The sequence below is a fragment of the Staurois parvus genome, unplaced genomic scaffold (genome assembly GCF_062004578.1).
Source record: "Staurois parvus isolate SC_StPar_1 unplaced genomic scaffold, SC_StPar_1.0 ptg000006l, whole genome shotgun sequence".
Taxonomy (NCBI): Eukaryota; Metazoa; Chordata; class Amphibia; order Anura; family Ranidae; genus Staurois; species Staurois parvus.
In genome coordinates this window covers 10,507,866-10,524,030 of record NW_028317802.1, presented here as the reverse complement: position 1 = coordinate 10,524,030, position 16,165 = coordinate 10,507,866, and the positions used below count along the sequence as shown (strand labels likewise).

General features: G+C 38.0%; 1 protein-coding gene across 44 annotated transcripts in view; it reads left to right on the top strand.

Moving 5' to 3' along the window:
• The window catches only part of LOC149474329 (protocadherin gamma-A3-like), a 440,639-nt gene that overhangs the window by 386,809 nt on the left and 37,665 nt on the right, over positions 1-16,165 (top strand). Inside the window, exon 1 of one of the 44 annotated variants that reach the window (XM_089659196.1) lies at positions 3,256-5,571. The exons of 42 other annotated variants lie outside the window; for them this stretch is intronic. In XM_089659196.1, the coding sequence (XP_089515322.1) occupies positions 3,271-5,571 (2,301 nt within the window). In that variant the 5' untranslated portion in view covers positions 3,256-3,270. Of the gene's footprint in view, positions 1-3,255; positions 5,572-12,849; positions 15,418-16,165 lie in introns of those variants that run through there. One more of the 44 variants, XM_089659075.1, reaches the window with a different exon arrangement.

The window sequence follows — 16,165 nt, the reverse complement described above, 5'->3', positions numbered from 1 at the left end:
GAAGTTGGAAATCACAGGAGACACTACTAATCCAGTGAGCTCCACTTGCTTCTGAGTCCCATACTGAGCAGTCAGCCTGCTTATTTCTGAAAACAGGAGGTTGGCCGCTTGACAAGGGCACCAATTAGAGAATGATTTGCATTTCTTGAATGAATTCAAAGCATTACCTGATTGCATGAGGTCAAAGCATTATCTGATTGCATGAGGTTAATACTTTGCATTCATTAGGAAAATGCAAAGCATTCTCTGAATAACACCCATGCTGAGCAGATGACCTCCTGTGTTCACAATGCAGAAGGCCACATGCTCAGCACAGGGTCCAGAAGCTGGTGGAGATCATTGTAGTAGTGGTGTCTATTCCACTGATTTCCAGCTGCCAGCGACATTGGCCAGTTATGGAATATACATAGTTACAACGGACCAAGCTGGATCAATGTAACTATGTATGAAATATCTATACCTGGAACTCATCTTTAACTAATGTTTGGCATTGACAGCCCTCTTTGCAGCCTTTTACCTTGTGACAACTTTATAAGGATGCTGTCTGGTCACTACAAGAAGATAGAATGAGGAAATACTTCTTCCTTCCCGCAGTTAATGACATAGTGTTAGGTAGGCAAAGTCATTTGATAGGAGCTCCAGGACAGCTTTTAGACCTCATTCACACCATACGTGCAGAAAAACTGATGGAAACTGAGGCGCACGGATTTCACTTGCAGAGACATCAGTTTGCATCAATTTTCATGCACGCTTCAATGAGTTTTATACACGGTGCAGATTCCTGAGCAGAAGAAAATATGCACATGATGCCAGTGTTGTGGTGTGAACAGGGCACATAGAGAAAAATTGATTTTGTTGTGTCCTTGCAGATTGTGTGCAGAAAAACTGACATCTCTGCACCATTGATGTGAATGAGCCCTTACGGATACAAGTTATTTTGCAAAGTTAATAATGTTGCTGTATATAGATACATTTCAACAATTTCTTCATTTGTAAAGTCACTGAAAGGTCCACTTTAGGAACCTCAGCTATATAAACCTTTTTGAGCCTGGTATACCTAGGAAGGATTTTGGTAGGTATCAGCAATTTAGGGTAAGCTCCTCCTTTTCATGTAATACATACCAGGTCCGAGTCAACAAAGGAGTAAAGGGAAAAATGTTTGCATATTTTGCTCAAAAAGTCATTATTTTATTACAGTTAACAATTTCAGCCTGGCTTTTAAACTCTTTCTAAAATATGTAGCTAATATTTTTGTGTGTATGTGTTTGTATAATAATTACATGATGTATAGTATTATAAAACAGTATGATAATAAATAGGAACAGTAAACACATTAGCAGTCTGTTTTGGATTTGTTGGTTTCTTTAGGAAGCTATGACATATAAACCATTCTCTTCTAACCTTGTCTTGTATCCCACTGCTCCTAACCTTGTCCTTTGACTCATTAACCCCAAGCTTGTGCTGTGTCCGGCTCAGCCCAACCCTGGCTTGTAACCCAATTTCCCTAACCTTGTTGTGTGACTATTTACCCCTAACCTTCCCCTATGACCCATCCCATGTGACCCACCTACCTGCATCATTCTATGACTCTCTCCTTAGTCTTCTCCTGTGATTCATTTTCTCTAACCTTTTCTTGTGACCTATTCACCCCTTATCTTGATGAATCAGTGGTCTTACAGATGAGCAGAAACAAGGAGGAAGAGAAAAAAATGGGGGGTTGAAAACAACGAGAGACATCCTTTTAAGGGTAGTATTCAGTTGAACATATGGGCAGAGTAGGTGTAGTGTAGTAAGCATATACTCACATTCTAGGGTCCTATGGTCAAGCAACCTATTTTAGCACATGTGGAGAATATGATTGTCTCTATGCAGAGTGTGGGTAGTCACACTCGAGGCTCGTCGGGGTTTTCTGGAAATTCTTGCACGATGTTTGGTTGCAAACAGATCCGGTGAACAACAGTAGATAAAATAAGGCCACCAAAATGGAACCAGTGTGTGGTCAGCAGAGGCGCCCATTCAATAAAAAGGTGCTTCCAAGTGGATTCTTCTGTTTTTACAGTATGCTCTGGGCTGAAGAAATGCACACAGATTTCAGGCACTAAGGTGTACTGTACACTTTTTCCTGATGAAGTGGCCACTAAAGAGCAACTAAACGTGTTGGTGTTTTAACTTTTTTTCATGATCAATAAATACCAACCTTCCTGGAGAATCCACTTGGAAGCACCTTTTTATTGAATGGGTACCTCTGTTGCCCACACACTGGTTCCATTTTGGGTCCTTATTCTATCCACCCCTTATCTTCTCCTTTGAGCCACTCTTCCTAACCTTGTCCCATTTTTCAAAGAAGAGTTTTGGAAAAACCTAATAGGATTCATATGTATTGAACCTATCATATTTATTGAACCTATTATATATAAACACGAAGAGCAAAATATAGAAAATACTGAGTAGTTGTTATTCTGCTCTCCTGCTTAATTTGATGTTTATGTCCTCTGTAATTCCACTAATCATATAGTCTACAAAGTCTTTGGTTTACCAGAAGATCAGGGCGTATTTATCATTCAAAAAATCTAGCACATACCATGTCACAAAGTTCAGTTCATATAAAAAATGGGGACATTATGGCAATTGTTTTCACTTTAAATTGACTTTATTTATTTAAACTTTGGACCAACCATTATTGTAATCTTAGGCCAAAAAACTTTTAGAACAATATAAGAGTGTTCCATGAGGTACAAAGCTACTTGTTTTTTTTTTGTTTTTTTTCAAGAGTGTTAGAAAATCATATTAATGTACATAAAAGGACCATGTTGCATTTTTTAAAATCAGTTTTTGTGATGGAACTGATGCCGCTCGTGTGAAATGTCCCTAAATCTTAATCTGTATTTATAAAAATAACTCTAAAATGCTGTAGTACCCCAATTGCACCTCAGAGCGCCGCTGTTGAACCAACAAGGGAAGGATGTGAGAGATGCATGCCTCTATGAGACAGTCAGTACAACTGCAAGAGTAGATATAGAGCATTTCTGCATGAGATGGGAGGGATTCAGGTCTGATAAAGAAGAAGGTATCCTGGAATTTAAATACAGTTAAGGATTATACATTCTACAAAGGATTCCTTATATATTCCCAACAACAGAAGGAATGGCTGTCTTGAAGATGCATCATCAACAGTCTCTCCTGGAAATCAGATGGCAAGTAGTGATTTCATTATTTTCCTGGCTGTGTCATTCAGTCTCTGCTCAGATTCAGTATTCCATTGTAGAAGAAATGAGGAAAGGTTCAGTTGTTGGTGATTTAGTGAAAGATCTTGGAATGAATGTGAAAGATATTACAGCAAGAAAACTCCGTATTGTGTCTGATGTTTCTGAAAAATATTTCAGTATCAATCTGGAGAATGGAGACCTTTTCATTGCAGAGAGGATAGACAGAGAGACATTGTGTGGGGCTGCAGCTGATTGTGTCCTGGCCTTTGATGCTGTGGCTGAGAATCCTTTAAATGTGTTTAATGTTAGGATTGAAATTCAAGATATAAATGACAATCCACCAAGATTTCTCCATGAAACTATTAGATTAGAAATAAGTGAATATGCTTCACCAGGAGCAAAGTTTGTTTTGCAGAAAGCAGAGGATTTGGATATAGGAATGAATACACTGAAAAGCTACAAGCTGAGTCCAAATGAGCACTTTGTCTTAGGAGAAAGGATCAGCTCTGATGGCAGTATATTTCCTGAACTAGTTCTAGAAAAGCCTCTAGACCGAGAGACACAAAATCACCATGAACTAATTCTATCAGCTTTTGATGGAGGAAATCCAGTACAAACAGGCACTGCACTGATTAAGATTGCCATCATTGATATCAATGATAATATACCTATATTTACCCAAGAAATATATAAAATAAGCATTAAGGAAAATATACCTTTAAATTCTACAGTTCTGCAGGTCAGAGCAACTGATGATGATGAAGGTGTAAATGCTCAGATTACATATTCATTTAGTACCCTGGCAAATAGCATTCTCCAGATGTTTACAATTAATCACAAGAATGGAGACATCAGAACAAAGGGACATTTAGATTATGAAATGAAAAAACACTATGAAATATCTGTACAAGCCATGGATGGAGGAGGGCTGGCTGCCCATGCTAAAGTTTTAATAGAGATATTGGATGAGAATGACAATGTTCCTGAGATAACCCTCACCTCCCTGTCTTCTCCTATTCCTGAAGACACATCACCTGGAACTGTGGTGGCTCTCATTGCAGTTCGTGATAAAGACTCAGGAGAAAATGGAGAAGTTCAGTGTCAGGTCATTGGGGATATTCCATTTGAATTAGTGTCATCAGCAGGTAACTTCTATAAAATTGTTACAAAAGATTCCCTGGACAGAGAAAAGATGTCATCCTATAACATCACCATTCAAGCATCTGACAAGGGTTCTCCTCTTTTGTCTTCTGTAAAAGTCATCTATTTGGAGTTGGCGGATGTTAATGACAATGCACCTGTTTTTGAGAAGCTGACTTACACTGCATTTGTACCAGAAAATAATTTACCAGGATCTTCTATATTCCATGTTCAAGCAAAAGATATTGACAGTGAAGAAAATGCAAAACTGACTTACTTTATAGTAACTAACAATAATGACAAAGATTCCATATCCTTTCATGTATCTATAAATCCAGTGACTGGAGTCATATATGCACAAAAGTCCTTTGATTATGAGCAACACAGAGAATTCCACCTTCGGGTGATTGCTAAAGATAATGGTTTTCCATCACTGAACAGCAGCACAACTCTAAAAATTCATGTGGTAGACCAAAATGATAACTCACCAGTCATCTTATACCCACCAAGAGACAGTGATGGCCCTGTCTTTGAGATGGTGCCTTGGTCATCTGAACAAGGATCCTTAGTATCTAAAGTGGTTGCAGTGGATGCTGATTCTGGACACAATGCCTGGTTGTCTTATTTTTTGCAAACGTCTGAGCCATCACTTTTTACTATTGATCAGTATACTGGGGAGATCAAAACATTGAATGTTTTTCATGATAGAGATTCTTCAAAACATAAAGTTGTAGTTACAGTAAAAGACAATGGTCACCCACCTCTTTCTGCTTCTGTGACTTTAAACCTGGTGATTGCTGATAATTTTCAGCAGATAATTCCTGAAATGAAGAAACAGCCAAGCAAACTGGACTCTCAGTCGAACTTGCAAATGTATCTGGTGATTGCCTTGGCATTGATTACCTTTCTGTTTGTATTGACTGTCATAGTCATTGTGGTCTCCAAATGCAGAGAGTCCCAATCTTTGCCTTCCTTTGGCCCTGTGAATACACAACTATATCATACTGTAGATCCAAGGTTTATTTCCCAGTTTAATGATGGAACATTGCAGCTGCCCTACTCATACAATGTTTGTCCAACTCTGGATTCAGCAGACTTCACTTTCTTAAAAACTCAGCAGTGTGTTCCAGTTGTTCCTGTGGATAGACTAATTGATGCTGATGATTCAGGAATTGGTAATGAAAACATAAGAGACCCTATTGCTGATAAAAGTCTTATTTTGCAGGTATGTTCCAACTGCTCTAATACAATGTTGCAGATCTGTTTGTTTTAAACTCTGTATTGATCCATATAGTGTTGACGAATCAGATGAGGTGTCTAATGATTTTGTAATTTGTTTTTTAATGATCTATTGTGACCATAAGACTTCCATAGTTTTTAATCCAACACTCATAAAGCATCCCATTTAGTTTTTTAGCCTTGCACAAGAGACCAAAATCCCTCGTGGTATAAAAGACTCTAGTCCACAATGTATTCACACTCCTCAGAAAAAATATAAGCATAAAAACTTTATAGTGACAAAACACTAGTGATTGTCATTATTTACTAAATAAACTATATTATGTATATATGATAGAGTAAGGGTCAATTTTGTACCACAAGCCTCACATTAGTCAAAAACAAGAATTTCTAGTTTTGGAGTGAGACATTCCTAGCTCTTTTGGTTGTACTTTTGTGGATCACAGGAGTGTAGTTCATTCTGCACTCCTGTAACCCGTTTTTAGCTGACAGTGGGCTGAAACCTGCTGTCGGCTGACATTACTCAGGCTGGGGAAAGATCCTGACTTTAAAGTCGGGATCCACCCCAGAGTCTGGAGCAGCACCTGGCGCAGCCTCTCAGTGATCCGCTGAGCCTGAGCCAGCCACTCCTTCCTCCTCCACAGCCCAGTGCGCCAGTGATCACAGGGGGGCAAAGCAGACAGCAGTGACTAACAGTCATCGCTCTCTGCTTAGAGTGGCTGTGAGAACTCAGCAATCAGCGGTCATGTGATCAAGTTTTCACACTTAGAGCCGGCGGAGGACAGATGCAGCATCGGACCGATGCTGCATCCACCTAGGTAAGTATGATTTTTAAAAAAGCAATCCCACACTTCACTTTTAAGTGAGATGTTTTAAAGGAACACCTATACAAAATGCTATTTATCATTTCTCAAAATGTAATGGTAAATAATGATTGGTCTTTTACATTTTTAGTGATAATTATTAAAGTGTTACTAAACCCAGGACTCTGCATCACTCTATCAGTCTCCCACAGTACACAGAACATGAAAACGCAATTATTTTAGTACATATAAACTGCTAAATACCTTTTCTCATCAGCAGTTTGAGCAGTCTTGTGACTTCAGCAGAGCACTGGTCAAAGCTTGTAGGAGGAGTTTTCTTACTGCACTAGGAGGATGTGAAACCTCTGACCCTCTGTCTGGACAGTACTGATTGGCTCTGTGCTGATCACATGCACTCTCCCAAGAAAAAAAAAACAAACAAACCTCGCTAGCAATACACACCAAACTGAGCATGTGCATGTGACCACTAGTTCAGTCGGTATCAGGTGGTTATTTCAACAAGAGGAGGGGCAGAGAAGAAAGGATCAAACAGCTTTTTTACACAATGCAGAGGATTAACCCCTTAGGTTTCACAGTGAGTATAACAAGCATGCATATACAGACTGATTTTGCTGTTTTGGGTTTACTAACACTTTAAGAGTAATAATCAAGAGCAACTAATCACAGTTCCAGAAAGACAATACATTTTAGTTGCTTGCTATGAGTTACTATACATAAGAATTAGCACTTAAACTGTAAGTTCAGTCATTTTATTTTCAATAGAGAACAGCATTTATACAGAGGGGATGGATCAGAACCTCTTCCAGGTTTTATTTTCAGTCTGTGTCTTTGACTGACTTACTGTCACTTTCTGTCATGGCAAAAAAAAGTAATTTTATTGTTATATGTGCCCCTGCTGGAGAGATTCCTCTTTTCATGTCCCAAAGATCACAGAAAATAATATTTCCCAGGACACAGACAGCAATAAAAACCTGACAGATACTTAACTCCTTCCCGATATAATAAACTAACACGCCAATTTTTTATTATGTTGCTGCTTATCTCACTGGGTGCAGAGGGGCTCTCTGTGATGTTAGGATACTATTGACAGTTAGCGAAACTAGTCACTCTCCAATAGAGCCTGCATGTGACCATAGATAAACCTCCACTGTCTATTTACTGAACACAAATGTTTGGTACTTGAAGGCTAATTATTTTATATGTATTTTTGAAGATCATTTTGCATAGTTGCTGGTTGTTCCACTTCTGACCTTTTTCAAATTGTCCATGACTACCCCATGTCTCCTGGATGGCACTATCCTTATTCATGTCTCTTCCTTGATGATCTTCCTCATTCAAAATTGTGATGTTGGCTCAGGGATGACACAGTCATGTAGATTCTCTTGACTGTGAATTTCTTGGCTGTGTTAACTAATGTTTAGCACAGATCAGCCCTTTCTGCAGCCTCTTACCTTGTGACAAAGTTACAGTGGTGCTCTCTGATCACTAGAAGAAGGGATAATGAGGAAATGCTCCCCCCTGCCTGCAGCTAATAACATAGCCTAGGCAAAATCATTTGACAGGAACTCCAGGAGGATGCAAGTTAGGGCTTTTTTAAATGTGAATGATGTTGCTGTATATTGAGACATGCCAGTAATTTATTCATGCAGACCTTTAAAGTCAAAGAAAGGTCCACTTAAGGAAGCTCACCTCAATAAACCCTTTTGATGAGGTGAGCAATTTTTTAGGTGTCAGCAATTTAATGTAAGCAGCAATTTAATGTAAGCTCCTCCTTTTCATAGTACATACCAGGTCCTAGCCTGTCAACAAAGGCACAAAGTGAAAAATGATTGCATAATGTATTTGTTCAGAGTCATTATTTTATTGAAGTCAGCTTTTGCAGCCTAGGTTTCTAAGCTCTTCATAAAAAGTGTGCTAATATTTTTGTGTGTATGTGTTTGTTTGTGTGTGTGTATAGCACTATATTAAAATTTAGATTCAGATTACATTAATAATCCCAAATGGAAATTATTAGGATACAGTTACATTTAATGAAGACAACACAAGATCACAATAACAAATGGAAACAAGACACAATAAAATTACCAATAACAGTATTTAGTACCAAATAAAACAAAATTAAAACTATACTCTAATGAACCATCCATCCTATTAAAATACTACATAAAATAAATAACACAGATTGAAGAATAACAGAAAATCAAACTACAAAAATTCAAATATTACATTATTTTCTCTAGCTGTACTCAAAATCATAATTAATCTAATACCAACATACTGTAAAAACTTTATAAAAATCCATCATAAACCAGATTAAATCCTCACATTCAGCACTCAGAGAAGAATTATATAATTTGATGGTCAAAGGCAAAATTTCCTGTGTCGCTCTGTGGTGCATCGTGGTTGTAACAATCTGTCTCTAATGTTACTCCGCAGACTGACCAGCGTAATGTGGAGTGGGTGGGAGGAGTTGAACATACCTTGAACAAAATTCTCCTCCCCAACATTGTTTTGAAAGACTCCAACTCCAATCCAACAACATTGCTGGCCTTGCAAATCAGTTTGTTGAGTCTGTTGCTGTTAGCCACCCTAAGCCTGCTTCCCCAGCATGCCACCGCATACAGGAGAGCACTGGCCACCACAGACTCATAAAATATCTTCAGCATCATCTGGAAAATTTTAAAAGACCTTAGCCTCCTCACAAAATAGAGGTCGGCTGTGACCCTTCCTTTAGAGCACCTTGATGTTCTTGATCTAGTCCAGTTTATTAGCTAAATGCAATTCCAGATACTAGTAATTCTCTACTACATCCAAATCCACTCCTCCAATGGAGACAGGGGTCACAGGTGCCTTCCTCCTTCTCAATTCCACAACTAGCTCCTTTGTTTTTGTCATATTTAGATACAGATGATTATCGTCACACCATGTGACAAAGTTTTCCACCACAATCCTATACTGTCTCTTTCCCATCCCTGATACATCACACTACCACAGAGTCATCAGAAAACTTCTGAAGATGGTAAAACTCTGTTTGGTAGGTGAAATCTGTGGTATAAACAGTAAAAAGAAAGGGAGAGAGAACTGTCCCCTGTGGAACCCCATTATTGCTGATAAACCATATTGTGGTCTTCCTGTCAGGTAGTCTACAGTCCATGACACAAGGGAAACATCAACCTGTATGGCTGCTAGTTTCCCACCCAAGATCTCTGGCCTGATAGTATCAATAGCACCAGAGAAGTAAAAAAAATGACCCTCACAGTGCTGCCTGGCCTATCTAGGTGTGCATACATGCAATTTAGCATGAAGATGATAGTGCCCTCAAGTCCCAGTCTTGACTGGTAGGCAATCTGTAAAGGGTCTAAAATGTACTAACCATGGGCTGTAACTGATGTAAAACAAGCCTCTACAAGGTCTTCATAATGTGGGTGGTCAAAGCCACTGGTCTATAATCCTTGGACATAGTATCTTCAGCAGAGAAACAAGGCAAGACATCTTCCACAACACCTTTCATAGACTCGGTTTCAGGTTAAAGACCCATTGAAGGACATCCCCCAGCTGATCTGCACATGCCCTGAGCACCCTGGGGCTAATGCCATCAGGGCCTGCTGCCTTAAGTCTCCTCAATGGTCTACTCACCTGACCAGTTGTAAAAGACATTGATGCATTTTCCAGTGAAGGAGGAGTAGAGCTGTTCTTATAAAAAGAGCAACTGGTGAAAGTATCCAAAACAGGGGAAGCAGAACGCACAGTAAAGGAGGAAGGACATTTCGTATGAGGAGTGGAGGATATAATAATATAATAATAGTACATAATATCAACTGTAAAATAAACACATTAGCAGCCTGCTCTGGTTTTTGTAGTTTCTTTTTTGGAAGCTAGGTACTATAAACCACTCTTTTCTAACCTTGTCTTGTAACCCACTGCTTCTAACCTTGTCCTGTGACTCACCAACCCCAAGCTTGTGCTGTGACCAACTCAGTCCAATGCTGGCCTGTAACCCAATCTCCCTAACCTTGATCTGTGACCTTTTTACCCCTAAACTACCCCTATGATCTATGTCCCCATGTGATCCAACCACTTGGATGTTCCTATGACTCGCTTTCCTTAACCTTGTACTGTGACCCACTTCCCGTAATCTTTTCTTGTGACCTATTCACCCCCTTATCTTCTCCTTTGGACCACGTTCTCTAACCTTGTCCCATTTTTTGAAGAAGAGATGTGGAAAAACCGAATGGGCTTCTTGTTTACTGAACCCATTATTTATAAACATGAACAGCAAAATAATGAAAATACTGAGTAGTTATTCCTTTGCTCTCTTGCCTAATTCATTTGACATTTATGTTCAGAGTAATTCCACATATAGTGTGCACTGTATACACAATACGTTTTAAATGTCTTTGGTTTACCAGATAATCAGGGCGTATTTATCATAAACAAATCTAGCACATACCAAGTCACAAAGTTCAGTTGACATAAAAAACATGGAGTTTATGGCAATTGTTTTCACTTTAACTTGACTTTATTTGCTTAAACTGTGAACCAAGCATTATCTTAATCTTAGGCTAAGAAACTTTTAGAAATATATAAGAAAGAATGTTCCATGAGGCACAAAGTTACTTCTTTTGTGATAGTTGTTTCCAGGAATGTCAGAACATCATACTAATGAACATAATAGAACTGCGTTACTTTTATTTATCATAAAACAAATTTTCACATTTAAAACATTTGTTCATAATGGTGGCCATATAAATAATATGTACTAATATCTTTGAATGATAACACAAGCATTTTGTGATGCACAAGTATTTTTGCCTATCCAAACTATTTAATATATATATCTAAACCCAAAGAATCATTTATTTCCTACTTTATAAAAAAAAAAAAAAAAAAAACTATAACATTGGAAAGAGTTCAAATCGGGTTTTTTTTGTTCTTTTCAAGAGATTTCCCTTCACCTCCTGTCCTTTAGACACAACAGGAAGTGAGTGGAAATCTCCCTAAAGTGTCAAGTGTCCCCATTGGAAGATTTCCCTTTTATTTCTGTTCTGGCAACAACTCAAAAATGTTGTTTTTGTGTCACTCTGAGTCCTGATAAAGATGGACAACTGGACATTTAGAGAGGGTGAATCACCCTAACTAAACACAGGCAGCTATAAATACTTTTTTAAAAAGGTATGTAACATTGTTATATAAAGCTTCAGGTGTCCTCCAAAACTGTCTCAAAAAAACAAAAGGAAAATAAATTTGAGTTTGTTTTAAGTTTGTTTTTGAGGGCCATTTCTGCAGGAAACCTGAAGTTTTAAGTAATAATGTCCAAAAAGCCAGTGAGATTTTGAAATCAGGGTTGCCCTTTTTGAACGGGTTTTTATAATGTTTTAGTTCAGAATAGGGGTTTTGTCTGCTGTGTTATTAACTTTTATCAGCAATAAAACCCTGACAGAAGTACTAACCATTTACGACTTTATCCAACATTAAAGTGAAGGTTTTTCAATTAGACACACTTCCTGAACATTGTTTACCTGACAACTTTCTGGTTTTAATCGGTTATCAGTTTCAAGCCTTACCTGTGTTTACTATAAACAGTTTCTCTGTATTCATAGTTTTAAACAGCATATAGGAAAGTTCCATCACACAGCATTATAAAAGTTTGATTTTTATTCATCAATTTATATATGTGGTTGAAATTAAAATGTAAAGATGGCAAACCATTATGTAATCTTTACATATTATGTAAGATTATTAGAATGGAAACACATACAGTATTTGTTGTGTTCATCTAAGCAGTGTCACATGTATGACTGAATGTCACAGTTTGCTCTAAGTGGCTTTGGGTTATTTTATTATTACCTGCATACCTAAGAGTGTGGCATATTGAGCAGGGCCCTTTGTTTCCTCTAGTACCAAATTGTATTGTAACTATAATGTCTTCTTTCATTTTGTAAAGCTCTGCTCAAGCTGTTGGTGCTATATAAATCCTCTATAATAATAATATTGTATTAATATACTGTATAGGAGTCTGCCAATAAAAATGTAAAATGGTTCTCCAATGCTGAAGATTTCCAAAAGGTTAGCAATGACATATAACATTTACCTGGATTGACAGGTTTAAATAGGTGTGTACCAAGCCAATCCAATTAATTACATTTACAAAAAAAGTACTAATTAAAACATATTTAATACTAAAAACTTTAGTATATCTGAGCACAAGAAAAAAAATCTATTTTTAATTGTAATTTTTTGTTTCCTGTTTTTTCTTCATATATCTTTTATATATCATTTCTTATGCGCAGTATCATTGAAATTTCTATCAAATACTTTTCTTACCTGCTTTTTGACCCACTCTTGAAACCTGCAGTTCCTAATTGGAACACAGTGTGTCACTGTTGCCCAGTAAGGTTAGAGATGCATGTAGAGGTCCCTTGGAGTTTTCAGTAAATACAGAGCGCAGACTAAGGAAAGACGTCCTTGCATTCATTTGATTGTTAGGTCACGGACAAGGTGGATTTCTCTGTATTTCTTCTTGAACTACCAGGAGATTTTTAGGTAACGTCAGCACATGCCAGGTGGATTATAACCTCAAACAGAGTTTTTCCAGGAAAGTCAGAAGGACTTGGAGTACAATGGAATGGCAAGTAGTGCGTTTTCTGTTACTCTGCTTTTATCTTCAGGCAATTTTGGGTCAGCTTCGATATTCTATCCCTGAGGAAACAAAGAAAGGCTTCCTGGTGGGAAACGTTGCTAAAGACTTGGGTTTAAACATTAGGCAACTGGCAGTGAGAAAATTCCGCATCTCTTCTGTTAATGCACAGAATTTCTTCAGTGTGAACCTTGACAATGGAAACCTCTATGTCTCCGATAGAATAGACAGAGAGACTATTTGTGAGATGACATCCAGTTGTTTACTAAGTCTGGAAGCTGTAGCTGAAAATCCTTTGTCTGTATTTCCAGTGGAGATCGAAATCCAGGATGTAAATGATAATCCTCCTGTGTTTTCAAAGAGCATTATTAATTTAGAAATAAGTGAATTGACCCATCCAGGGACAAAATTTGTTCTGGTTAATGCCCTTGATCCAGATGTTGGAATTAACTCTTTGCAAACCTATAGAATCTCTGAGAACCAATATTTTACTCTGCGTGAAAAAGCTAGTGCTGATGGTAGTAAATACCCAGAACTAGTGCTACAGAAGATGTTGGACAGAGAACAGCAGTCATCATTTGAAATAATTCTAACGGCTTCAGATGGAGGGCAGCCCGTAAAGACGGGAACAGCTGTCATCAAAATTATCGTTAGTGATATTAATGACAATGCCCCAGTTTTTGAAAAAGAGCTGTACCAGATTGATGTGCTTGAAAACACGCCAGTAAACTCTTTAGTTGTAAAGCTGAGTGCTGCTGATAGAGATGAAGGCCTAAATGGACAAGTTACTTACTCTTTTGGCCACATCAAGAAGATTGCTCAGCAGGTTTTTACAATAGACTCTGTGACGGGAGAAATTAGGACTAAAGGCCAGTTAGATTTTGAAACAACAAAGAGTTATGAAGTGATGGTTGAAGCTGAGGATGGAGGAGGACTTGTTTCACATTGCAAGGTCATCATTAAAATTATTGATGCCAATGATAATGAACCTGAGATAACCCTTACATCCATCAGCAATAAAATACCTGAAGATGCCTTACCGGGAACACTAATTGCACTGATAAACATACGAGATATAGACTCTGGAACTAATGGCGATGTCTCCTGTAAGATAACAGGATCAATCCCATTTGAAATAATTTCATCATCTAGCAACTATTATAGGCTTCAAACCTCAGATATCTTAGACAGAGAAGAAACTGAAGGCTTTAACATTACAATCACTGCTGCAGATAGAGGATCACCTCCTCTGTCCACCACAAGAACCATTTCTCTTGAGGTGATGGATGTGAATGACAATCCACCTGTATTTGAGCAAACCAAGTATGATGTGTATGTACCAGAAAATAAAGCTGCTGGTTCCTCCCTATATAAGGTACAGGCATCTGATCCAGACCTTGAAGACAATGGGAAAGTTAGTTACTCTATTATTAACAAATATATCGGTGACATACTAATATCTACATATGTTTCTATTAACTCAGTAACTGGAGTTCTATATGCGCAGCAAGTATTTGATTATGAACAAATGCGAGAATTTGAATTTCAAATCACTGCGTCGGATAATGGAAATCCTCGACTGGCAAGCAATATTACTGTACAAATATACGTCATGGATCAGAATGATAACCCTCCAAAGATTCTATATCCCTCCTTAGGAAGAAGAGGCTCTGCATTTGAGACAGTGCCCCTTTCTTCAGGTAAAGGCCATTTAGTGACTAAAGTGGTAGCAGTGGATGCTGACTCTGGACACAATGCTTGGCTTTCTTACGAATTCCTGAGCATAGCGGAACCTCTGTCATTTTCTATTGGTCAGCACAGTGGAGAGATCAGAACGTCACGTACCTTTGGAGAAAAAGACTTGATGAAGCACAGTGTCGTGGTAATGGTAAAGGACCATGGAACTCCACCACTTTCTTGCACTGTAACATTAAATCTGGTTGTTGCAGAAAATTTTCAGCAAGATGTTTCTGAAATTGGCACCCAATCGCGGAATTCTGATCTCTCTTCAAATTTAAATATTTATTTGGTAATAGCTCTAGCAGTAATGGCTTTTCTGTTTACCTTGACCATTATGATTGCAATAATAGCAAAATGGAGAAAGTCAAGGACAAACCACCCCAAAACCTTTGGATACCTACCCACAGATATGTACTCTCAAGTTGGGCCCAGATTCCCAGTTAATTTTAATTATGCTTCCACCCTGCCTTATTCACTTGATATTTCTGCTGCTGTAGACTCAACTGAAAATGAATTTTCATACCTAAAACCTGCACACAATAACACAACAGACAAACTCATAGACTGCGATGATTCCGGTATTGGGATTGCTACAGTAAATAATTCTCCAACAACTGATAGCAGTAAACAGGTAATGAAGTTTTAAGATTTATTTTTATTTTTAACGGAGTTTAAGAATTGTTTATTACGTTTGAGATATTTTGGTATTTGAAAGGCTTTACGCATATTTAGCCGAACAGGGCGGAAAGTCAAAATGAAAACAAATATCTTTGTGAAAGCTTCTCTCTATAGACAAGCATCCCAGTCCAGGAAGTGAGTAGCGCAAGAGGAAATAGTCTTTTGTTTTCATTCTAGTTCAAATATCAACAGTTTTACAGCTTGTGTGCTGCACACCGTGGGTCACTACTGACATTTGTCAGTTGGCACTACTGTTTAACTGAATTTACACTGACCTTTTAATGTAGAACTAAACCTATTGATTTAACGGTTTAAAAAAACAGTTACTTTCCCAGCATGCCGAGAATGCTAACTGCCACATTTGCTTGTGTTCTCAACCAAACTGTCAAGCCATCAAATGGCTGGAGTCATAACTGATCACATGTGCAGCACCATGGCAACTGCAGATCAAACATAGGCTAAGATGGCAGCTTCCTAGGCTGAAAAGGATAGGAGGGTTTAGTTCTGCTTTAATGTTTTTGCAGATACACTCACACACAAATTAACTTGCAAACTAATGTACTGAACTATGCATCTGTAAATAGCATTGGAGGTTGCCAATATTATTATGCAGTACACCACATATACATATAGAGCAGCAACAGCATGCAAAGGGCTCCAACTCCAAAGTAGGCAGATCAGGTATTTTATGCAATTTAAAT